General features: G+C 32.0%; 1 protein-coding gene across 2 annotated transcripts in view; it reads right to left on the minus strand.

The window, feature by feature from the left end:
- LOC126750724 (myrosinase 1-like) overlaps nt 1-27,256 on the minus strand; it is an 86,928-nt gene that overhangs the window by 18,128 nt on the left and 41,544 nt on the right. The window contains exons 1-2 of one of the 2 annotated variants that reach the window (XM_050460437.1): nt 12,545-12,674; nt 3,060-3,343 (exon numbers count right to left, since the gene is read on the minus strand). In XM_050460437.1, the coding sequence (XP_050316394.1) occupies nt 3,060-3,123 (64 nt within the window). In that variant the 5' untranslated portion in view covers nt 3,124-3,343; nt 12,545-12,674. Of the gene's footprint in view, nt 1-3,059; nt 3,344-12,544; nt 12,675-27,256 lie in introns of those variants that run through there. The other variant, XM_050460436.1, reaches the window with a different exon arrangement.

Genomic DNA, 27,256 nt, shown 5'->3' on the forward strand with positions numbered 1-27,256 from the left:
TCTGGTCAAAGCACTCGACACGCATCAGCTTCCGCTGCTTCCAGGAAAGGGGTGAATATTGACCTCATACGTCATACGGCCGGGTGGACGCCGTCCTCCAATACATTTTTCAAATTCTATAATAGACCCTTAATTAAACCCAGAGAAGAATTTGCTAAAACGGTGCTAACCACCGAAAAATAATGTTGCATAAGATTATTAAAATTCATCCTTATTGGAACAAGCCTTACATATTATTAATAATAATATTTAGTCTAGGGTTATATAAGTATTTATATAATGTACATATAAAACTTTAGGTTTAAGGATCCAATATATGTAGGTACATAGGAACATACCAATGTTGCAGATTAATTTAGTATAGGTATAAGTGTTAATTGTTAAATGCCAATAATTACTTAAAAGATGCATTTACGCATTTATATAAGAAATCTTATATTATTACTATTACTCACTTCATAAGTTTATTAAAATAATACATGTCATAACCAGGTACAATTTGTTAGATAAATTAAAATTTCGCCACTACAAAATTGCCTTTTACTCTAAACATCTACATTGTTGTAATTATATCAAGGACAAGCGAAGGAAAATTATAAGATCAATCGACTTACCTGAAGGAAGATTGATATTAATTTTCCGAGCTTGTCCGTAGATATAATTACAAACCCTCCCACCACTTCCAAGCACCCAGAAGCAATTTTGTCCACCAACCAACGCCAACGGAATGAATTCCCAGCGATAAGGCAGGCCAACAATAATGCAAAATAAACATTTTTTGCTCTGAACGTCGTGCCGAGAAACATGATTCACGGATACTACATTGTTGTAATTATATCTACGGACAAGCTCGGAAAATTAATATCAATCTTCCTTCAGGTAAGTCGATTGATCTTATAATTTTCTTACTATCATCGACGCTTTTTCTCGCTATGCACAAGCTTACCATCTAAGTAGTGTTACAGGAACAGCTGTAATTGAAAACCTTTTAACATTTGTTACACATCATGGTTTGCCACTTCAAATTACGTGTGACAGAGGAACAGAATTTAAAAATAAAGATCTTGAAGATTTCTGTTCTCTTTATAAAATCCAACTCCATTACACTACAGCGAAAAACAGCAACTCAAATTGGTTTTGTTTTGAATTGTCAGCAGTTTTCAGTCGTTTTGATTTCGGTGATTGTAGTGTCTTTTGCCCGCGAATTTTGACAAGGTAGGTGGTTTTGGCTAACGGTTTTATTGATTAGTTTTGATTTTGTCGATTCATCGATTTAATTGTGCGGCCGGATTTCCCTCTATTAGTGTTTGGTACTTAATTTAAGTTATTTATCGTGCTTAATAATTTATTATTATGTGTATTTGAGTGATGCAAGGTAAGATATTTTTATTTAATGGCTTCTTTTATTAATCATCATATCATTTCTAATGTTTGTTTGCTGAAAGATGAACAAATTAAATGAAATCAAACAAGCTGAAGATTTAATAGACTGGCTGCTATTAAACAATTTTAGTTTATTAAGCTTTGATGCCAAATATTATGTTATTAAGACTTTGGGCAGGCCTCAGCCCCATTTAATTTCATTGCGATCTGCAGACAATCGACAAAATCGCGGGTTTAATTTGACTTGGTACAGCAAATATGATTGGTTAGACCGGATCAGTTAAAAGAGAAAAGCTTTTTTGCTGGACTTGTCTGTTATTTTCTGTCCAAACTGAATATTCTACGTGGTCGAAAACTAGATATTCTGATTTAAAAAATTTGCCTCAGTTCATTGAAAGACATTTAAAATCAAAGGAGCACATTTCTTCGTCTTGTAAATTAAGGCTTTTTGGAAAACAAAATATTGCTTCTGCTTTAGATAATGCTCAAAAAGAAGCCATTATTTCTTTTAACAATCAAGTACGTGAAAACCGGTCAAATTTAGAGCGGCTTGTTGACATTACTCTTTATTTAGCTTCACAAGAACTAGCTTTTCGCGGACATGATGAGACCGAAGAGTCGATTAATCGTGGCAACTATAAAGAACTTTTGACGTTGTGGGGTAAATACGATTCAAAATGAAATCATTGAAAGTTTGTCACAGCTCGTCGATGAGCATATTTCCAAGAAATTCAAGCAAAGTCTTTCAGTCAGTTGTTTTACATTAATAAGCGTACCAAAGAATATCACAAAGGATTAACTTTGGTTGGGTTGGGTCATATAATACATTTCAGTGTCATCTGCTTACTTTTGTATTTTGCAGTAATTTAAAAATTTATAAAATTTGGAAGTATATAAAATAAAATGGATTGGTCCTCAAATTGACTTCTGAGGGAACTTAGGCCAAGATAATAGAATTTAATGGCATTCAAAACTGTTTCAATTCATCCGTTCATTCAACTGTTCATTTCATTCAAAATTGTGGACATGCATGTCTTTATTTACCATTTTTTTGTATTTCATTGTAAGGTAATATTATTCTAACAGACACCGTGTCCGTTTTTCCTTGGCTCTTTTTTATTATGTACCATTATAAAAACAAATTTTAGTGTTTCCTACTTATTGGGTAGAATACATTGACTTTATCCCCTTTGAAGAAGTTTTGCTCTATATCTTTCTCATTGTGTCTTCTTTTATGTCTAATTCCCTTATAACTAAATACTCGCATTCCATAATTTTTAAATATCGGCACACTTAGCTAAAAAAATTCTAACTCGATGATTTACGGCAAGTGATAATTTAAATAACTTTTAATTGTCACTTGTCGATTAAATCTCAACTTGTGAAATCTGGCTGAAACGAAAATTTTAATACGCTGCGAATGGCGTAAAAAAATATACAGGGTTTCATAAAAATATGAAACCCTGAAAAAGTAACCATAATAGAAAAGTTATGGTTACTTTTTTATCATTAATATTAAGGCAATCATTAATAATTAGACATTTATGTAAAAAATTTTGGTTAATAAAATCAGTCGAATGAAAAAAAAAATCAAAAGTTTTTTGTTACAGTCTGCTCCAGTCTCCCCTAGTATTATACATAATGTAGAATGATAATAATTACCAAAAAGATCTTACCTTTAGGTAATATTCGGGACCATGACAAAGAAAATTTATAATTTTGCAGACCCATAGCCACCATGGAAGCAACATCTTGCTTGTATTGATGGTAAGAGTCAGAGGCAACGTTTCCAGTAGCATTATTTAAATATATGGAATAAGTATTGGAGAGCCAATCCCACGATGATCTGCTTTTTCCATCTTCATTCCAGCCACCTTCTATTTGGAAAGCGGAAGTTCCTGCCCCAAATTTAAACGTGGATGGGAATATTGAAGTATTACATGTGTCTGCTGCCTCTAATCTGATAAGAAAAATTAAAATGAGCATATACGATATAATACTAATATCTAATAATATCTATATTTTCCAAAATCACAGTAATGTGCATAGACATTGTCAAGATAAAATTTAAAAAAAGAGACTAAAATGTAAAAGGCAAGTATAAAATAGAAATACGTCACAATTTATTCTAAACGCGCTTTGATAATAACATATTTACAAATGTAAAAGGTACTGTATAAATTGTGTCTGATGATGATTTATGAACTAGCATCAAGAAATGGGTCTATGTTATAAAAACAGTTATCGATTTTTTCAATATTTGTTGAATAAATTAATATTAATTTCTATTACAAATTTTTTGCTTAGTTTTATTAAGTTTTTGCTTAGTTTTTTTAAATTTTTTATTGTAGATGGTAAATACTTACACAATCGATGACAAAACCTTTCATTGAATGTTTTTCTTCAAGCTTACAATGAATAATGATTTTAAATATTTAATTATAAATCAACGGGGAGTGTAATTGTGGTGTACCTCAAGCGGCTTTATTGGATGCTTTAATATATTCACTGTACATGCTCAGTCTTAGGAGCTCTGGAATATAGGCTCAATATTACACTTTCGCAGATAGCACTGCTCTTATACAGTGACCTCTGGTAATACTTTAATTGTAATACTATAATTTCGTATATAGGAGTATGTAATAGATGCCAATAAAACCAATATAGTAGAGCCATCGGCGTATAGTATAAAATACATCGATTGGACAGCATATTAACACCAAAATAGTTCGTATAGATATTAAGAAGAAGTAATTTCAGTTTTGAGCCCTAAGGTATCCCGTCTGGGACAATCATTTCAGACGATCGCTTACATACTACATTTGGTTTTCATACACAATTTGTTTTTTGTTTTTCAGATAAAACGTAAAGAGAGAAAAAGCTGCACCATTTATACTCATATAATCCATCCTATCCACGAAGACAAGATTAGAGATGCGACCAAACTTCATCAAAGTCACTTCTTGATAAAGCAGCACTGTTCGTGGCTCTCAAGGCCCTCGACCACGCATCTCACAGCCTCCAAGACAGCCTGAATTGGCCCCAAATGAAAGTGATTATTTGTCAAAACATGAAATTTCATGAAATAATGCATAAATATATCCTTTAAGATCGCTTCAATCACCTTACCAAAAAGGAGATGTGATTTAAGCATCATGGATATAGGTCTATATTTTTCAATATTATCTCTATCTCTCTTTTTAAAAATTGGTAATATCTTACTTGTTTTTTTTTTTAATGTTATTAAATTGTCTTATTCCATAATGGAGAATCTGCAGTAAACTAATTTTTAAGCAATTTTTTCAAAATAAAGAATTAAAAATTCTAAACTGTATACAGGGTGGCTAAACAAAAACGAAACGGCGGCCATGTCGAGCTCGTAAAGATTTTAAAAAGAAAACGCTCGGACACGTCAATTTAGGTTACCAGGGAAAAATATTTTCAGAGTATAATATCACCTCCAACTGTCATCCCTTAGCTAGGGTGGAACTAACTTCAAAAATTTTAAATGGAATAGTGGGTCGAGTTATTATAAAAATTTCAATGGGAATAATGGATTTCAAATGGCTACCCTAAGTGTGATACATCGTTTTAAAGGGCATATAATCTCCTATCTAACCAAAGAAAAGACAAAAATGGTTAATGTGTAAGCAAAAATGTGTACTAATAATAGACATGTTATCAACTTTAACTTTGGTAGATCAAATGGTTGCCTCATAGTGTCACACATTATTTTAAATGCCAAACAATTTTCCATCTTACTTTGCCAAAAAAATTGATGCAAGTTAAAGCGATTTACCAGTAAAAATGTTCATTAAGTCCAAATATTTTTTTTAAATATGCATCTATTATTGATTTGCGACATTATCTGGATTTGCGAGAAAATAACTAATGCTATTTGGAAATTCTTCATGTGGTTCAATTACACCCAGAAATTCAGGCGCGTGCGCACCGATATGGTTAAATGGTTTTAACAAGTGAGCAAGAATCTAGGTCTAACGGAAATAATATTGTTTAGGGAAAGGATAAGTAGCGATGTAGACGGAAATGTTGAATTGTTTTGTAATTGTTTTGTATTTTGTAATTAAATTGATAATTTGTCAAATATAAAATTAACCCTCTATATCTAAATTGACGTATATGTTTTTTAAGTTATTAAGGGTGGTTCGTTTTAAAATGAAAAGACTATATAACAAGCAGTATTGCCGATAGTAGTCAGTTCAATGAAGTAAATTTCTGAATATTGGCACGAGTTTTAAATAGTTGTAAACAAATGCAGTAAGAATAAATATATTTAGCTGTTGCAAGTGTTTGTTGTTATTTTATTTTATAAAAGTTATATGTCAAAAGTTTATTTTATATTCACTAAATACCTCAAGCAACAATGACAACGAAAAAAGATGATGTTTTTTCTATCTCTTGAAGATATCGAGAGTGCGTAGCAATTCGACATCGTTAGCGAACTAGTTAATATATGTTAAAATTATTTTATTGGTGCTTCGTTATAATTATGTGAATATATAAAGCGCTATGTAATAATTCCTTTAAAATTTTATTCCACGTTTGACCACTCCTAACTTTTAACTAACTTTTACAGGAAACTCACGGACTTATGGGTAAATCAAATAATAAAGGTTTTTCTCATAAAAAAATATTACAAAAAATTTATTACTTTCCCGTACCTTTTTCAATTCTAAGCAACGCTATTTTCTTATGTTCATAAGAAAATATGTTTTTCTTAATCAAATTATAAACTCGTCAGAAGCGAACGCGTTTTAAAGCTCTACTGCATCTTTTTGATACCTTGATTAAACATTATAGGTACTATTTTATTAGCACGGGTAATAAAGTATCATTTTTAGGTAAATTACTATTGCAAACCTAAATTGTATTTTATTTTTCTTTCATTGTACAGGGTGGCCAAATAAGAATGCGAGGTACTGTATCTGGGAAACTATTCATCGTAGAAGCTTGCGATAAAAAAATTTATTACTAAAATGGCCAAGAGAATGACCTTTGAAAATATTTTCAAGTTTCTAAAATGGCCGCTAGGGGGCGCAACTGCAACTAGAAATCTAGAAAACTGATGTTTCTGTAAATTTTGCTGAATTAACGTAACAGAAAAATAGCTGATTATTAAAGTAGAGACTAATCCGAACCTTTTTAATTTGAATAGTTTTGCTGTATCTCTAAAAATAAAGTGGTGGGGGGTGTTCAAAAGTTGGCTTAAAACACACCCTGTATACTAAAAACGCCTTAGCCGATTTTATCAAACTTGGGCTAGTTGAAAAGAGCTATTATTAAGCTACGAATATTATTATAGTTCATGTTTTTTTAGTTTTACATCTCGCCGCTAAAGGGCTTTTTTCCGCTTTCTGACACCAATGACTAATTTTCTCAAAAAACTTAAATGCGTTGATATGGTTTTTTTTTCATAAAAAAATAGCTAAATGATGTCTAAATAATCTTGTGAAAACCGCAACTCGATATCTTGTTCCTAACCTAAAATATAGGCCAAAGAATATTTTATACCCTTAAATTTTAATTTTTTTATACTAATTATTTTGGAATTTTTTTAAATTCGCTACTTTTGAAAACAAAATTTACCATTTTTGAAAATATTACCTAATATCACTAAAAGGTAGGTATTAATAATGCTTATATCAAAAATCAGACCTATTTTATGTTATATATTCACTATGGAAATAATACGAAAAAAATAATTATTAGAAAGCAGACCATGGAATGCAACAAAACAAATGTCTACTCAAATTATAAACATTCCTCAAATTGTCAATAGTAAGTTGTCAAAAGTTTTACGTTACTTGAGCATTTTTTGTTTTTGCAAAATGCGTTTTCCGAACGATGAAGCTGTTGATATGCTTGCGGTTTATTTTGAATGTCTTCAAAATGCTGCAGTAGCAAAAAGAGTTTATGCTGCTCGATATCCAAATCGAAGTCCTTGCGATGTTAGATTTTGTCCCCGATTAGTGGCGAACTTACGAGCCAATGGTAGTTTTCGGCCTAGGTTTCAACGGCCAAGAATTAGAAAAAATGTGGACAATATTAACAGCGTACTGGGATATATTGAAGGAAATCCTCATGTTAGCACAAGAGCATTATCCCTTGAATTAGGCATATCAAGAACAACGATTCAAAATATTTTGAATCGTTGTTCAACACAATAGGTAAGTTCTAATAGCCATCGCCATATATGTGAGTTCAGCTTTTTTTTAATATATTTATAGAATGCACCCATATCATGTTAATTTACATCAGGCATTGGAAGAAGCAGACTTTGACCGTAGGTTGGACTATTGCCATTGGATATTAGGCATGATACGCGAGGACAGAGATTTTTTATTTAAAATTCTTTGGACCGATGAAGCCACATTTAATAATGACGGTAGAGTCAACCTGCATAACATGCATTATTGGTCTGCAGAAAATCCGCATTGGTTGCGTGAAGTTCAGCACCAAGGGCGCTGGAGTTTAAATGTGTGGTGTGGTATACTTGGAGGCAATATTATTGGACCATATTTTTTTGAGCAATCTCTAAATGGCAATGTTTTTTCGACTTTTTGGTAAATCAATTACCGTTGTTGCTGGAAGATGTGCTACTGGAAGTCCGGCAAAATTTGTTTTTGCAGTTGGATGGTTGTCCAGCACATTTTGCTAGGAATGTGCATATTAATAACATTTTTCAACAGCGGTGGATTGGAAGAGGAAGCCTGTTTCCATGGCCTCCGCGATCCCCAGACTTAACCTGTCTTGATTTCTATTTATGGGGGCGGTTAAAAAACATTGTATTTCAGACTCAGCCTACGACTAGAGAAGATGTGAAAAACCGCATTCGTAATGCAATACATACCATACCGAGAGCCGAAATTGAAGCTGCAGTTCTATCAACCCATGAGAGGCTTCAGCAATGCATAGAGCGTGATGGTCAGCATTTCGAGCATTTACGGGGGCATTAAAACCCTTTCTTTTTAAAATCGATCCTTTATAGGGCCACAACTTACATTATAAAAGAAATTCGAAATAAATTATTTTGTAGTTTTTATAAATATTAAGGGATTTCCATATAAAATATTCTTTGGCCTATATTTTAGGTTAGGAAGAAGATATCGAGTTGCGGTTTTCGCAAGATTATTTAAACATAATTTAGCTATTTTTCTATGAAAAAAAATCATATCAACGCATTTAAGTTTTTTGAGAAAATATTCATTTGTGTCAGAAAGCCGAAAAAAGGCCCTCTAGCGGCAAGATGTAAAACTAAAAAAACATGAAATATAATAATATTCGTAGCTTAATAATAGCTCTTTTTAACTAGCCCAAGTTTGATAAAATCGGCTAAGGCGTTTTTTGTATACAGGGTGTGTTTTAAGCCAACTTTTGAACACCCCCCACCACTTTATTTTTAGAGATACATTCAAATAAAAAAGGTTCGGATTAGTCTCTACTTTAATAATCAGCTATTTTTTTGTTAGGTTAATTCAGCAAAATTTACAGAAACATCAGTTTTCTAGATTCAAGATTGCAGTTGCGCCCCTAGCGGCCATTTTAGAAACTTGAAAAATATTTTCCAGGTCATTCTCTTGGCCATTTTAGTAATAATTTTTTTTAACGCAAGCTTCTACGATGAATAGTTTCCCAGATATAGTACCCTCACATTTTTATTTGGCCACCCTGTACATATAAATAAATAATGGCTTTATTTGTACTTTTCAATAGTGTACATAGGCGAACTCTAGCCAAAGGCTAATCTACTTAACCTATTTAAAAAAGCAAAATTTTAGATAGCAACACAATTAACATTTATAACAGAAAGAAAATAATTAACATTTATAATGGTAACACTAATAGTAATATAAAAATAAACAGATATACATCCATTGGTCCATAAAAATCAAAAATTATAAAATAAGAAATACCTACTAACAATTTAGCTATTCTGTTCTTAAAACCCGCTACTGACATTTCTTTTATAGGATTCGGAACAAGGTCATTGTAAATTGCCACAGCATTATACAGAAAACTGCGACGAAAAAAGGCTGTTTGATATCTAGGAATTGACAACTTATTTATAAATCTTAGATTTGCTTCATGTAATTTTTTCCTAAAAGTAAGTTTTTTGCGGAGTTAGGGAGGAGTAGAAGACGCTAGCAGTCTATGCACAAAAACCGCCAATTGCAAAGAGAATAGATTTTCCACGCGCAGCCAACCAATTTCACATAGCCTTGCAGAGACTCTATCATACGTTCTCAGTCCATAAATGAATCTGCAGCATTGATTTTGCAGCTTTTGCAAACGGTACGCAGTGATTTTGTCTAAACATGGAAAATAAACAATATTGCGGTAATTCATAATAGGTAGGTACTAAAGACTCACACAGCTTTTTCCTTACTTTAAAATTAATTATATCTCTGTTTGCATTCAATGGCTTTAAAGAATAGTATGACTTCTTAATGACGTTAGAAACGTGTAACTTAAAGCGCAATTTATCATCCAAAAGCAATCCAAGATTTTTTGCACACTTAACAATACTTAGCTGATTACCTCCCACAAAAAGCTTTAAACCGTAAAATGCAAATCTTTCTTAAAGGTAAAGCACACAACATAACACCTTGAAGGATTGAGTTTTAAATTATTTTGAGAGGAAATGAAGGAACTTCTAGAAAGATCGTCGTTTATTTTATTTGATGCCTCTAATATAGATTCAGCTTTAAAATAATGATAAATTTGCATATCATCTGCGAACCCCTGGATCTGGCAGTATTTTACAACTTTAAACAAATCAGAAACATACATCAGAAATAAGAGAGGTCCCAAAACAGATCCCTGAGGTACTCCAGATGTTATATATTTGGTATTTGAAAAAGTCCGATCTTCCAAGACCACCATTTGCCTTCTGTTGGACAAGTAGGATCTAAATAACATTTGAGAAACATTATCCAAGCCATAATAAGCCAATTTTGCTGAAAGCAAATGATGATTCAAGGTGTCAAATGCTTTGGAAAAGTCAAGCATTATAAGTGCTGTGGAGTCACCTTTATCCATTGCAGAAATTATCTCTTAGGAACGTTTAGTAAGACAGATGTCGTGCTATGTTGTTTTCTAAACCCGGATTGCTCAAGCGGAATAATATTATTAGAGGTGAGAAAGTCATAAATTTGCGGCTGTATAAACTTTTCCAAAACTTTAGCGATGACCGGGATAATTGAAATTGGTCTAAGGTCGCAGAAATTACTCGGATTATTAACTTTAGCCAAAGGTGTTAAGAGAGAAGTTTCCACATACCAGGGAAATACCCAGTTTCTAGGCAACATTTTATAATATGCATAATGTGTGGAGATAGCTTTGGAATACAGTGTTGCAAGATTGACGCTGATATTGAATCAGAATCGTGTGCATTTGATTTTAGGTTTAAGATGGAATGAAAAATTTAGATCTTGCTTAAACTGCTTATTCTGAAAATTAGCAACTTCTTCCGGCCAACTACCTAACGGGCTATAAATTAAAGCAAAATAGTCATTAATTTTGTTTGGATCTCGGAGATTTAAAGGAATAGAACGATTAGAGATATTTTTTAGGCTTAGATTATTAATAGCTCTTCATAACTGTTTCCTATCTCTGATGTTCTGATGAAATTGCAGATAATTTATTTTTTCTCCCCTAATCATTCCCACCACAAGATTACGCATCTGTCTATAATATGCTCAATCCGCCAAATTTTTAGACTTTTTAAAACTTGACAATGCCTAATTTTTTTCTTTTATAAAAAGATGCACATTTGCAGTTATCCACGTGGTATAAGGCTTAAAAATTTTTGACATCGTAAAGGGTGCATGTCTATCAAATAATGAGCAAATATTATTAGTAAGATACTGATTTTTTTGTCTAGATTATTGATATAGTACACATTATCCCACACAACTTTATTCAAGTCCTTATAAAAATGATCTCTATTAAAATGTTTAAAATTACCCTAGAGTTTCATTTTTATTTCCCTACTCTGTGCCTCAATCTCGATACTATAGAATATAGCTTGATGTCACTAATTAAATCAGCGTTAAGTCCTGCTGTACTTGTAACATTTGAGGGCTTATTAAAATAAATAACATCAATGAGTGTTTGTGCCATACCAGCAATACGATTAGGCTCATTTATTAACTGAGTAAAATCAATCTGTAAAACAATCAAGTAAAATATTATTAGTTAAATGATTAACATTAACATCACCCAGGATAATAATATTCTCATACTGTGGACATGCATGTGGTAATATATCATCAAAACTATCACATTAATTTCATATCAGCATATCACATTAAGTTTTACCAGTAAATAAATGATTAGTTTAAATGTTTTATTACTTCTACGATTTTGCCTATAAACCTAATTTTGAAGGCTTTTTAAGTAAGAACTGATTTTAACAAACTTCATTTTCTTTCAAACAAAGACAAGTTTCTTTGGGGGTTAGGAGGTGGTCTGGGCTCTAATCAGCGTAAGGCCGAATGGGTCGCAGCACATCTTTCAGATATTTTGGACCTGCAAAAAGACCTTTGCACCTCCATAGTCATTAAACTATCAAGACTGCAGAATACTCTCATGCAGAAGTATGCAGGCCCTGTTAAAAAAATATATTTTTAACAGGGCTATAAAAATAATTCATAGATGATTTCGGTAAATTAGTTAAATGTTTAAAAAAGAACCACCATTAAACATATTGCCAAATTTATAAATTGTTTCGAAACCTGAAAAAATCTATTCATTTACAATCCTAATTTAGAATATTCAAATGTTAGTAAAGAACTGATTCAAGCAATATACTAGTATAGCATTAGGTGCTGTGTTTTCCCCAGAAACAATTAGCAATAATTTACTAATAGGATGCGTCACGTATCTTGATGGGTTGCGAAATACTTTGGGTTTTATCTCTACAGGCGTTTAGGGGTTTTATCTCTTCTAAATTATGTGGATTAAATTAGATAAATGTAATAACTATTTTTTTTTAAAAAAGGGTAAACCTAATTCGAATGCCGATGCCCTTGCACAGAAGTGCACACTAATGATACGGATATTAATTTTAATTTATAGTAAATATATTGAGGAATTTAGCTAATTTCCTTAAAATCTGAAGACCACAAAAAACCTTTACCTTGATATTTAACGATCCAAACCCTTATCATTTATTTCAACTATTGTGCGACTTGACTTGATAATGTTGAGTCAGGATTACAATATCACCTATATTTCAAAAATCAGAACAACTTTAAATGGTAATTTTTAAATTCAAACGTTTTGTAATAATTTAACCTTAAATTGATAAGAAATATTATAAAAATTAACCTATTAATCAGCTTAAAATTTTAAGTGTAATAAGAGATAAGGTAAATATAAAGCTTTATGAAATATTGCCCAATATTAGACTAAAAAAGATTTAATTAATGGATTGCGGTTAGTATTTAATTTAATAAGTAAAAAAAATTACCCTTTGAAATCCCTAATGGAAATCAATTTGAGCCGATTGTACTGCGAAAAAAATTTTTACTTAAAAAAGAGTTATACTATTTCTTCACAAGCGAGGCTTGTGGGAAAGAAACCGCAGAAGATTACATATGTGGGAAGATACTGCGAGATTCTGCTTTGGAAGGATAAAAAGCTATAAAACATTCCAAGTAATCGTTATCAAATCCTAGAGTTTGCGCATAGAAAAATGTAATCAGTTTATTGGAATTCTTCCCATCAAAGAGATCAATAAACTCAATTGTAGTAAACAAATTGAGTCAGTTCGTTTGAAAGACAGTTTCCGTTTTAACGTATTGGAAAATTGCCACTATTCAAGGGAAGTGGACAATGATACTTCACCTTTACCAAAAATTATGAAACCCACTTCAAAAAGAACAGAAAGAAAGCTCTGTTTATTCAAAGAGGGTTAACGATCTTGTGAAAATATTGGAGAACGAGAATAATATTCGGTATCTAAACGACATTTTTTAAATATTTTACATTTTTTGGTAGTTTTAAATATTCATACATATTTATATAAAATTGTTAATATTAGCCGGTCAAGGTGTTTGCGATGGATTTTAAGCTCACGTTTGCTATAAGTTTGCAAGGTCGAAATTAGTAAATAGTTAAAATTATGATTACGATGCTCACCTTGATTTGTATAATTACCTCGAATTGTTATCTTAAGACTGATATAAATAGTTGTTAATTTTTGTGAATAAACCAGTATTGAATTCTACAATCAAGTGGTTCTCTACTCAACCTATTACGGCCAAGCCACCCTTGCCTGTAAACCTATAGTGAGGCTGCTATAGGGTAATAGGGAATAAAAAAAGGTTTAGGGAACAGCCCTAGATCTTTTCATGGTCCTTCGAGCTTTTAATTGAACCAGGAGCAGCCGCTCACGACGCTGTCTCCATCTACAAAAGGAGTTGCCGCACACGACGCCGCCTCCATCTTCAAATTAAACAAAAGGAGTTGCCGCCTACGACGCCGCCTCCATCTTCAAGTTAAACCAAAGGAGTTGCCGCCCACGACGCCGCCTCCATCTTCAAGTTAAACAAAAGGAGTTGCCGCCCAGGACGCCGCCTCCATCTTCAAGTTAAACCAAAGGAGTTGCCGCCCACGACGCCGCCTCCATCTTAAAGTCAAGCCAGGAGTAACCGCCAAAAAGAGCCGTCTCCATCGTCAAGTCAGGAGCAACCGCCAAAAAGGGCCGACTCCATCTTCAAATCAAAGCAGCCAAAGCAGACAAGTCAGTCAAAGCAAAGCAGCCGAAGCAATCAAGCCAATCAAAGCAGTTAAAGCAGTCAAGCCAGTCAAAGCAGACAAGTCAAGTTAAAATAGTCAAGCCAATCAAAGCAGTCAAGTCAGTCAAAACAGACAAGTCAGTCAAGCCAAAACAGCCGCGCCCATCATCGTGAAAGCAATGGAAGAAATGAATAAAATTGCCCTCCGCCAGCAGGAGCTAGCGGGAGAATTAGAACAACTTCTAACCAATGTAAAGAAAGATTCAAACTCAAGAAAAACATCATCATATATTACTCAGAGAAACCAACAGGGAGACAGAATATGGGACGCAATTGTAGAAAATGACGAGAAGCTTAGAAAAATCGGAGAATTCAGTCATAGTTACTTCACGAAGAAATACTTGGACCAAATTAAGGGATTGTACGATAATTTAAAAAGCCATTTGAAGACGTGCAAAAAACCAGAAGAAGAAAAGAAGCCTGAAGAAGACGAAGCAATACTAAGACGAAAAGAAGTAATAGTCCAAGAGTTTCAATTTTTGATTGAAGAAATTGAAGAAGAACTCTGCAGAGATAAACCTACAACTCGCTATGAATTTCTAAAAGAAGACACCAAGAATCAATGGGGTCCCATTCAGCAACTTCACAACGAGATCCTCTGCAAAGGCATTACAAGCAAGGAATATTTATCTGCCCACCGTCTAATTAAAAGGTCATACGATGATATTATAGAGAAGCTAGACGACAAAATAAAGGAGGGCCAAAATCTATCAAACAACACACCCATCCCAACAATTAACATTCCAACATTCAACGGACTGTACGAAGAATGGCCCACGTTTGACGTTGAAAGAAACATTATTTGAAACATGTGAAATGTGTGTCTCTGAAAAAAATTTGCTCAAGAAAATTGAAGAGAGCGAAAAGTACACCAAGCCATATATGGGTCATTTACAATGCTATGAAGTGCTATTCCACAATAGCATAAGATCTGAGGATGTATAATTAGTCTCAGAGTTCATAAGGTAATGCCAGGTAAGACCCAAAAATACGAAATACCTTCTCAACTTAAAGTTTTCGATAAAACATAAAATAGTGGTTGCTGTCGTTGCAGTTTAAAGCAGTTTATGACAACGCGGATATTGTTTCTGAGGACAGGTACAATACAATACTTGCTTCAGGCTACTATCCCGAAAAGTCAACCAGTATAGAGTTCTAGTGCGAACGGGCAAAATTATTTACCAATAGTAGATTCAAATCATAAGGCAATTTTACCACTAACCAAAAAGCTTTATTTTACTCTTGACACGTTTCGTTAACGGATGTTCATGTTCAAGGCATCTTCGGAAAAAAATTAAAACTAAAACTAAGACCACTCACAACTGACTTATGTGCTAAAGATGTAATGGATACAGCGAAAAATACAATAAAGCATGGCCACATAAATCTTAAACACCAACTAAACTATACAATTGGACCTTTATCACTGTTAAGAAGGGTTTTTTGATTTTTGAATATTGCTTAACTTTTGCATGCATCTAATTTTCTGTTGTTTTTAACCGGTTTAAGTAATATTTCTATGGCTACAAGAAAGAAAGAAAGAAAGAAAGAAAATGTGCTATATTACGTAAGAATAATCTTGTGTACAAGCATCCTACAAGCTAAAAAAACAAAATACAAATACAATTTCAAAAATTGACAAAACAATGAACAAAATTAAACACAAAAAGACAAAACTTTTTGAACATACTTAAATTAAAGATAACTAAATAAAACAATCAATTACTAAATAAAGGTAAACTTGTTGACAAAACTAGAGAAGAAAAAAGGAAAAAAAGAAAACTTTTCAACATGTCTAAGGTTAAAACCTATCATTAAAAAAGTCATCCAGGTTATAATATGCCTTAGACAATAAAAGCGACTTTAATTCTCTTTTAAATTTCTTAATATCCGATATATGTCTAACACACAGAGGAACATGATTGTAAATTTTTTTACTTATGTAAATTAATGAGTTTTTGGTAAGGGAACACGTAGGAATAGGTAGGGGAACATCATTTACACGACGAGTCAAATGGCCAGTGTCAGAGGGTAGTTTGGGAATTTTGTGAATAAGAGCAGCTGTTTCTAAGATAAAGAGTGAAAAAAGAGTTAGGATTTTTTCAGAAATAAAGAGGGGTTTGCAAGAATCTCTTAACTTAGCAGAACACAGGTATCTAACTGTTTTTTTTTTGAATAACAAAGATAATGTTAAGTAGCCCCTTATTGGTTAAACCCCAAAAAGGCAAGCCATACCGAATATGAGATTCAATAAGTGAAAAGTACACTGAACGTGCAACCACCCCTCCCAGCTCTTGTTTTGCCATTCTTACTGCGAAACATCCAGAAGATAATTTCCCTATATTTAAAACATGTTTAGCCAAACTTGATTTTTTAACTCTTCTATGTTTTATATGAGCTACATGTTAAATCTGACATTAGCTGATCTTTTTGTTTGCCCTATATCACAATTTGTTTTTCAATATGACAATTTGAAGTATAAACAACTGGCTCTTTTGAAAAAAAACCATTTTGAGTTAAATGGAAAAAAATCATGTTGATGCTATTTTTCCGATGTTCGACAAAAGCAAATACAATATGATAATTTTGTAAAAAATTCAATAACTATTTTCCATCCGTTAAATTTATCTTCGAACAAGAAACAAATAACCAACTTCCGTCTTAGATCCTCTTGTCATAAAAAATTATAATCAGCTAGGATTTGATATTTATTGAAAAGAAACGAATACTTTTAAATACATAACTAGTGACTCTAACTATTGGTTTCAACATAAAATGGCTTTCTTGGTATTTCATTTATGCATTTCTTGGTACTTCGCTTGGTCTCATTTCCTCTAAGTAACTACAGATTTAATAAAGAAAAAGCAACAATTAAAACAATACTAGAGTCATTGGTTAAAATGATAGATTAAAACTTAAAATCTAGTATGATCCTAACTTGAGGCTGGACTTGGTCTAAGAATGGTAAGATAAAATGAAAACCAATTAACAGTTCGGGATCTATGAGTTTAATTGTAAGGTTTGCGGTAAAAAGTACATAGGGCAAACAAAAAAATCGATTATTGTCAGATTAAAAGAACATGTAGCGCATGTGAAATAGAGAAATGTCGAATTTCAAGTTTGGCTGAATATGTTTTAAATACTGGTCATTTTCATACAGTCAAATTTTAATAGGGATAAATGTCCAATCTTTTATAGTCAATTGTATAGTTTAGTTAGTGCTTCAGATTTATTCGGTCATGGTTCATTGCATTTTTCGCTCTACTAGTTACATCTTTAGTATATGATGCCACTTGTAAAAAAATTTACTTTACTTTTAATCTTCTCCCGAAGCTAACATCATTAGCGACACACGTATCGAAAGTAAAATTTTAAAATATTTTAATTTTTAAAAGTTTTTATTAGATACAAGACTTTCTCGTTATTTGAGTGTCACACAAAAGATTCCAACCATAGGACCAATAGTAGATTGTTTAATTTCCCGTTTTATTCATGAGAATTTACAGATTAAAGGGTATATTCAGGAGTCTCTTAAATTGATTTTAAATAATGCTGTTTCCGCAAATAAGTTCGATATTGCTTCTCTTTATGACAGGTTAAAGATCTAACCGCATGATTTAGTGACTACGTATAGAAGCATAGAAATATGCAGTTATGCTTTTTCTTACTGACAAATTGAATTTGAAAACATCTTGTCGGACTTGCATTGTCTTATTTATTTAATGTAACACGACATTTCGGTTGGTAAGTATCTCCAACCGTTATCAAGTGTAAACTGATCAGTGTATTACTTGTGTATACACTTGATAACGGTTGGAGATACTTACCAACCGAAACGTCGTGTTACATTAAATAAATAAGACAATGCAAGTCCGACAAGATGTTTTCACTGTACCATTGTCTACCACCTTCAAAAACAAATTGAATTTGCCTAAGAGTTTATTATGTGTTTGGCAGCGTTCGGCGATTAGTTTAGAATTTATCTCCTCATAAACTAATTTAGGCAGTTCAGTGCGTCCAAATATGAAGGAGAAGCTGAATAGCCTTAGTATATCGTTTTTGCAAACCGTAGTAGAAAATGATCAAATAATCCACTTAGAATGAGAAGAGTTTGGTTTAAAGAATTTCGTTAGACAAAAAGAATCTGGGCGGAGGTTATCTAGTCAGAAATTTGGATCTTCATATTAAGAGGTACCTATTGCTGCAGATCTTGTTAATTTTAATCCAAATGTGATAAAATATACTTTATATGATAATTAATATTAGCCACCGATTGTTTTTATTTAAGGTGCGTTGCTTGTCATAAGGGCGAATTTGGTAGAGTAATTCGGTATCATCTAATGGGTTAGCGTTAATAAGCATAGTTGTCATGTTTTTTATGGAGACAGTGAGAATAAGATTTAAGGGTAATTGTATCCTAAGGGCCTGGATTATTATTGGCTCACAAAAATCTTATATTTTGCAATGAACCGCCAGTCTTCTTGGACTTGTGTACCGGGAGAAAATTATACATGCTCTTTATGGAGGTTTTTGGAGGATTTAATATCAAATTGTGAAAAGGTGATTTTGCTTTGTCCGTAGACAAAGGGAAATTTGTCAAAAGAAAATTCTAAAATAAGGTAGTAATTTATTTAACAGTGTAAAAGTACATTTATAATAGCATCAATCAAAAACGATATTAACAAAAAATATTTAATTATGCAGTTTCTTATGTATGTAAGTCTATTGAACTTTATTTTTATATTTAAAAATGGATTATTGTTGCGCTTACTATTGATATGAATATCTTTGGAAAAATCTAGTTGGTGGTTGTTTCGGTTGTCCGTTTTTCTTGGTCATCAGTTCTTAAATAACCTTGAGAGACAAAATTCGGTATATACGTCCAAGAACCTTAACCGCAGCTTTTTAATTTGTAAATCTAAATATTTAAAAAAAAATAAAAAATTATAAAATAATAAACTTTATTATAATTGAATTTTTTTATAAATCTGTACTACAACCCAACTATATCCCACTCAATTTTAATAATCATAAAAATTCGATTTTAAGTACAACCTATTTATTAACATGACCTAGTTCCTATACTCCCTGGAATTATAGCCCCACGTCCATTGCCAACATACTAGCAAGTGTTTTGTAGAACACTCCAAAATCGAAACATTTTTAGGCCAAATTAAACGAGAGAAAAAGATATTTTTCGACCAATGTCTATGAGCATAACCTCAATCAATCTTATAACCTTAATCAATCATAACGATTATAACGAAATTTATAAAAATAGACCAAATCAATCCGTAGCTTCAGGCCCTCGTAATTTTATATTTTAAGAATTACATAATACTAATAGACTAACCAATATTATGATGATTACGAAGATTATGATGATAATTGTGCAATTATTATATACCTTGAAAAATATTTTTTTTACAATTAGTATTCTTTTTATTTTAATTCCATGAAATTTAGATAGTAGTAATCTCACAATTCTAAAAACAAATTTAGATTTTGCCAAAGGTTACTTATGTGGGTACTTTTTATTATTGTGGATATTTTTTATTGGCATAGGCATTTTAGATAGCTACACTCATAAAATTCTATAAGATTTTTCCGAACCAATTAAAGTTGAACTTTTGCGAAAAAAGAATTAGAATATATTATTTTAGTTTAAGTTAATCGATAGTGTTACCAAAAAATCTTTTAATTATGACCTAGTAAAATTATCAAGAATACTTTTATATTTTTATTATGAAAATACATCTCTTACGTTCACAAGTCACGTAAAGCACGAAATTAAAACTACAGATGAGACATGCATTTAAGCGAAAAGATAAAGATATTCCTTCATTCATAACAGGAACTTAAGCGTCAAATAAAAAACATGTTAGACCAAATTATAAGTCTAATCATCACTATGGGCAGAACCAATTTGAGAGATACCAAAAAGATTGATCTTAGGGAAGGACAATATATATGTGTAAGATTTCAGAAAACGTAATGAAATTCATCGACATGATAGCACACATCTTACCCAATATAATAGAGCTAGATAAATGTCCACAGGTGGTTACAGTTAACCTCTCTTAAGTCTTAAAACTAATTGAATCTGGTAACAATAAAATCTATGACATTTATAATAATATATTTGCTGACAAAGGCTTATCATACAATTATATGCAGGGTCGGCAGAAGGTAGCCGGCTAGGACCCGTAACTCATCCCTCCTCAAGAGATGAGCTTAGGGGCGAATCATATTACAATATGGCTTTGTTGTTGTCGTGTTTCTTCTCCAGTAATAAGTAGGCAACGGAAGCTATAAATAGGAAGTCCTGGTTTTTTTTAATTTCTTGTCCTGAATGCCAATCATGATTTGTATGTTTCTTAGGTCGTCGAAGTTAAAAATCCATGGTGAGACGGCTAACATTTGCGTCAAATGTAAGATTTGGCAGCTCTATTTAGTGGAATGAGTTTTTGTTAACATGGTAGCTTCTAATTTGGAAGTCCTGGATGTGTATAGTACAGCTGGAGTTTATTTTTTATCTCTATAATAAAAAATATTTTGTTTTCCTTTGTGTACCACTTAATTTCGACAATTTTCTTTTTTTTTTTCAAAAAGTTTTCTTAAGTAAATGTAGATGGTAGTTTAGTACTTAAAAGGGTAATAATTTAATTTCATTTAAAAGATCGTTTGGAGTTTAAAAGTTTCGTTGTTTAGTTAGTAGCGAATTCGATATTTTACAGGACGTTATAAATATTTTGGTAGGCATTTATTCCTTGCGAGATAAGAATTTCATCTAAAAAGAAGGGGCATGAAAAAGTGGTATTATGTGTATGTTTCAGTATTAATTTTAATTATTTAATATGAGTTTCTAGGATTTATTGATTGTGCGATAGATTTTTACTTATCCAAAATTGTGGACAGATTTTTGAGCTATAATAATTTTTTTTTTATATAATTTGTTCTGAGTTTTTAGTGAGTTTTGACTAGTTATTATTTCCTAAATAGTTTTGTCAGATCTTTCAGGATCTTCTTGAGCCAGATTTTTAGCAATAGATTTTATAATAGATCCTAAACTATTAAAGAGTCTCCGCTTACTGCGTTTATTAAATAGAGGGCTAATTTGTTGAAGTTGCAGGTATACTTTGTTTTTTAATGAATTAACAAGATTAAAAGTACGTAAAAATGAATTTATTTCTGTGGAATTTTATTTATTACTGGGGTTTTTAATTTTTCAAACGTATTTTCTAAATATTTTATTTCATAAATTATATCGCTCACATCAAAAATTTTAACAAAAAACCAATAGTCTGTATTTTGTGCGTTACTTAATTTAAGTGATTCCAGGATTCTGGTTGAGGTTGTCAAATTTGGGAGAGGTTAGTTAGTTAGTTCCGCTCCGGCGAACGTCAGGAGTCCTGTAATAACAGGATTTTTTAGTTCTTTTACATGAACCGATATACTTCGTTTGTTTGCTTAATTTTAACTTTTACTTTAATATGTTCTACGGCTTGTAAAATCTTATAAGAGCCTTTAAATTTATTATCTTTTTTGTTTCTACTGTTGGTGGCTATATAAACTGTTTGACCTACTTTAAATTCGTTTTTTTTGGACCGGACGTATTATGTTTTTCAATTACTTTTTTTTGTTAAATGTTTTAATTTTATGAGCTTTTAAGAGTACTTGAACAGTGTCATTTTTGAATTCTGTGACGGGGTCCATAATAATTCTGTAAGGAATCCCTTGAAATGAAAAATATTTTACTAGTGCGTTTGATATTTCAATCGAAGTTTTTCCTGAAATGACATTGCTTGGCCTTATATGGTAAATGTACTGATTAAAGTTAAAAAGTCTTGATTATCAGACTTAAAAACATCGATATGAATGAGTTCCAAGAGGCTCTCCTATTGTTTTTGTTAAAACAAAGGGAATATCCGGTTTAGTCCTAGAATATTTTGCAATTATTTAAAATAATTCGTGAGAGCGTTTTTCATTTATATAATTAGTAGGTACCATAATCATTTTTTATTGAGGGCCATTATTAGTTTTTTTTTAAGGTGTTCTAAAGTTTCATTTATTCCTCTATGGTTACATTTACCTTCATGTTGATATTTAATGAAAAGAGTTCTTTGATTCTGTTCATAAACGCTATTCACTATTTTAGTACATTTAATTAAGTTTAGTCCACAGCTATGGAATTTTTTTAGGTAGAGACAGTAAAAATCTAGACAAAGTGAATTATCATAAAAATTTTAAAAAAAAAAAATAAGTTCTGCTCTCAGTGGTATAATTTTTTTAAAAGATCACTTATTATTAACTGATCATTTAATTTTGAAATTTTAACTAAAAGAAGTTTAAGGTTCATTTGCGACCTCAAGTCTGTTTAGTGAATGTTTAGACATAGAACTTGAATAGGTTTACTATTTACTATGTCATCTAATGTTTTTATATAATTATTTCAATTATTGGGGTCGCTGCACGAATGTGGTGTGGCTAGCATTTGTGGATTATTATCCGTATGTATCAAATTTGTATTGTTTGGTGGGTACCTAGCTGGGGCTAATATGACTTCATCAAGAATTTTTATTTTGGAATTTTGTTTTTTTGGGATAATTTAATTTCGGATAATTGTATCATAATATTTTTTGAATCAGGATTAGGGATGGGTTTTGTTCTTCTGCATTTGATAAATTAGAGTGAGCAAGATGCATTGTGTCAGATTTCGAAGAGATTTTCGGCCATATTTCGTAAAAAGTCCATGATATCTTAGTTTGATTCTCTTGGGTTATTCATAATACTTTCGTTTTTTAATGAGTTTATTTGAATTATGGAAAGAGCATCAGCATTAGAATATTGATTTTTTATTTAAATAAATTATTTCGTAATTGAACTTTTCAAACGTTATCTTATCAGTTTACTATTGGGTTATAGTGGTGATAGTAGAGTATCTACTTTCACTATCATTGAGGGACATTTAGGACATTTCCTTGGGATATAACTGCTGCAATAGCGAAATTGCTGGCATCGGTGGTCAAAAAAAAAGGTTATTTAGAAGTGGGGGTATTGAAGAATTAGGGCGTTAATAAATAGTTATTTGCAATGTTCGAAGGATTTAATAAATTCTGGAGAATGAACTACAGTTTTCTGAACTACAGTTTCTACAATTTTTCTCTAAAAAGCTGACATGGGTTGAGTAATTTTAGCGAAATCTCTAATAAAACACCTGTAGTTGTTCCGTCAAATCGGAAGACTCATTTCTTTATTTATTTTTATTCTTTTTTTATTGTCAATATTCATATAATTATATTTAACATGAGCTTTGCTTCGTCGTGGTACTGATCGTTGTTAATATCTAAAGTTGTATTCTACAATTTCTTTAGTTTTTTTTTTTTGCTAAATCATTATTCGCGGCTTTTTATCGCGTCATATGTAAGACAACCTTAATTTTGACCGAGAAGAGTCGCACGCACCTCTAGTCCAGTACTGCATCGATCCTGATTGATGGGAGCTGGCAGCATTAGCATTGGTATATAAACTACTGACCAAATAAGTCGCTCTCGATATATAAAGACACGCGAGTGAATTCCAAAAATTATAAGTGCCGGCACACCGTCAAACCCAGTAAATATTTGGAGGTGAACCTGGAGGAGCAGTCCTGAACAGAAGCGACAGCAAGGTGAGCCACAAATTATTTTGGGGTTGTCTTGGCCGTCGTCTTAATTTTTTATGCATTAATTAATTAAAGATACAGTCCACTATTTTTATATTTCTCCTACAGTAGTATTCTAGAAGACCTAAGAAAGCTTTTATTTCCTCTAGAGTTTTAGAAATGGGAAACTTCTGGATACCAGACATTTTTTCTGGGTTGTGTGAGAGGCTCGTAATAAAGCTGACCTGAATAAATCTACCCATTACAGTTATTCGCTCGACAGAGGAATCTAAAGGGATATTGTCGACGTTGCGTAGTTATTTACCAATGTTTATAATATACCATATTTCTTATGCAGATTTCTGGAAATGTAATGTTGAGCAACAATCATAAAAACGTTTGCTGTGAGGCAGTCAGAGATTTATTTTCTTGCTGTTAAGAGTTGTACGTAATAATAAGTTTACCTTTTTAAAATGATAAAGTAGTTTATAATAAATTGAAGTTTATTATTTCACAGTTGGGTTTTAAAAAATATATATGTCCATCTGATGTAACAACACGTCCAAGATATTTAACCTCTTTTCGAAAGAATTCGCATTTGTCTATTTGTTCCGTTTTGTTGGATTTTGTTAGTTTTTTTTTAATATCCTGTCCCTCGTTACTTTTTAATAAAATTTACGATAGTGACGTCAAAATATTAATTTATATTTGAATCACCCTGTAAAATAATACACTATATACGACCCTGTACCATGTACCAAGCACCAAGCAACGTTAAACAGGTAAAATATTTGAAGTTTTTATTATCTATTTATAATACTAGTTAAAATTCCAACAAAAAAACCAAGCGTAAAACGACCTGTGAAGGACAACGAAGGCCACAAAATTTATTTGAAAATTATTTGATCAACAATTAAGATAAGAATGAAATGGAAAAAAAGGTAATGGGCCAAACAAATTATTGTTATTTTTACTTTTATTACATATTATTATGAAAATAAAAATACGTACATTATTCTCCAATTTTTGTACTATTTTATTCATATTTTGTAGTAAAACGTTGATTCGTAGGGCTTATTTAGGGTTCTACTTACGTTTGGTTTTATATTTTCATCATAGTGCCTAGGTTTTAAGTAGTTCGTCTTGTTTGAGGGCTCCATTTTAGCCAAAATTTAGGTTATTTAGGTTATGTTGTTGTTGTTGTTCCGTTCAATTGATGGCTCTGCTACGAGGCAATTTGCCAGCACGATTTGGAGATTCGGGAAAACCGTCGGGTATGTACCCTGTTCCCCGAATCGACACTTTCACTATATTAAATTATCAATCACAATCGAGACTTTTCAAAGCACGATGTCGTGAATTAGTGAATAGGATCTGCTACCACCTGCAAGGGGTTGGGAAGGGTCTGGGAAAGGGATATGAAGGATGAACAACCACGTGTTGACTGGGTGAAGGATGAAGCGGAAGTTGTTATTTAGGTTATATTATTGTAAATCCTTGTATTTCAAAATTTCTAGCCAATAGAAGTGTGTGTAAAATATTTTAGCTCACCGTTGAGCAAATGTGGACCCCTTTTTTGGTGGAAACTTTTTTTAATTATTAAAAAAGAAACGGGTTTTGCAACCTTATCTGATTTTCACTTGGACTGCCTTTTCACTCGTGTTAGCTGGCCAGCTTTTAATGAATTTTAAAAGTTAATTTAATTCAGGTTATCCCATAAATGCGGGATTGCAGCAGGCGGTTTTACTTGCGTTAGCGATTCGGTTTTCGATCCACTTGCTCGGCAACTTGAAAGCGAGCTGCGGCTGTTATGCTGGACGCGCTCTTTTTATAAGGCCTCAAAATATTCTTTTAAATGCATTTTCATAGAAATATTGTAACAAAACTGTTTCTAAACAATGAGCCAAGTGGAAATGAGTTAAAGTATTTAAAAGTTAAGGTTTAAGAACAATTTGGAACTGAGTGAAAGAATATACTATTTGATTAAAAATGATTTAGGTAATTAATTTAACTGCACAATTTAATAAAACTGATCAACCTTATAGCCTAAATGTTCTCAGTACTCAGTTCTCTACGATACATAAATCACATAAATAAATAAACGAACACATAAATAAATAGTACGAAATAGGAATAAATACAGTTAATAGTGGCTCCACTAGGCTAGGCATTAGTTGGCAGGCCATGTACCCCAGTCGAGCCCCAAGAACTCCTCTATGTTATATGGACTTATGTGAAGAAAGATTTTTTTTTATTATGAATTTAAATTTATTAGAGGGCAGACTTTTTATTTCTAATAAAATTTTAAAATTTCTTTGAGTTAAAGTTAGTCTATGTCGGGGAATCATAGCTTAATTTTTGTTTCTTGTATCATGAATATGAATTAATGGGTGAGTAGATATGTTAGCAATATTGCTTTTTACATATTGGAGAGCTTGTTGTATGTATGTTGCAAGGAAGGTTAATATTTTTACATTTTTAAAGTATGGTCGACATGAGTCTGTGTGTTTTGAATTTGTTAGAATTCTTATAGCTTTTTTGTCTATAGCATTATTTTTCTTAATAAGAAGTTGACACTTACTAGTTTGCTATTTAATGATAATATATGTGGTTTAAAAGAAATCTCCTTATCCAATATAATTCCTAAAAATTTTGTTTCAATTTCATTACTTGATACTTATTTTTTTAAAGAAAATTGTATGTTTATTGTTTTGTTTAGGTTAAGAGATAAAGAATTTGAGTCAAATCAATTTTTCACATGTATGCTTTGTTGAGAGTTTGTGTCCTGTGCTTGTTGTAGAACTTTATGCGAGCTATAATATGTCTTGTCATTCGCAAATTGGATGCCTTTTCCAGAAAATCGTTTGAATAAATGATGAATAAAATTGGTCCAAGTATCCATCCTTGCAGTATCCCTGATAGTACCGTTATTGTTGTTGACTGTAATCCATTTGATTCCGTGAGTTGTTGTCTTTTATAGAGGTATGATTTCAGAAGGTTGTAGAGAATTCCCCTGACCTCATAAGCCTGGATTTTATCAAGTAGTGTCTTATGGCCGACGCGAATGTCTTTGAGAGGTCGCAGATGGTAGCCGCCACATATTCCTCCCTCCCAAATGCATCGACTAGGTCCGCCATATTACATTGCACTGTTTGCAGATAGTTTTTTCCTGAAACCAAACTGTGTGTTGGACAGTAGTTTTTTTCTAAAAAGTTCATCATCCTAATTGAACAAGCTAGTTCTATGATTCTAGAAATAGTGGATATCATAGAAATTGGCCTAAAGTTATTTAAATCTGTTTTTTTTATTTAATTTAGTTTTTATAGATGGGTGTGACTCTTACAAGTTTTAGTTTGTTTGGAAACATTCCTGTAGAAAAACATATGTTTACGATTTTAGTTAATGG

Source organism: Anthonomus grandis, chromosome 2, assembly GCF_022605725.1.
Source record: "Anthonomus grandis grandis chromosome 2, icAntGran1.3, whole genome shotgun sequence".
NCBI classification, from domain to species: Eukaryota; Metazoa; Arthropoda; class Insecta; order Coleoptera; family Curculionidae; genus Anthonomus; species Anthonomus grandis.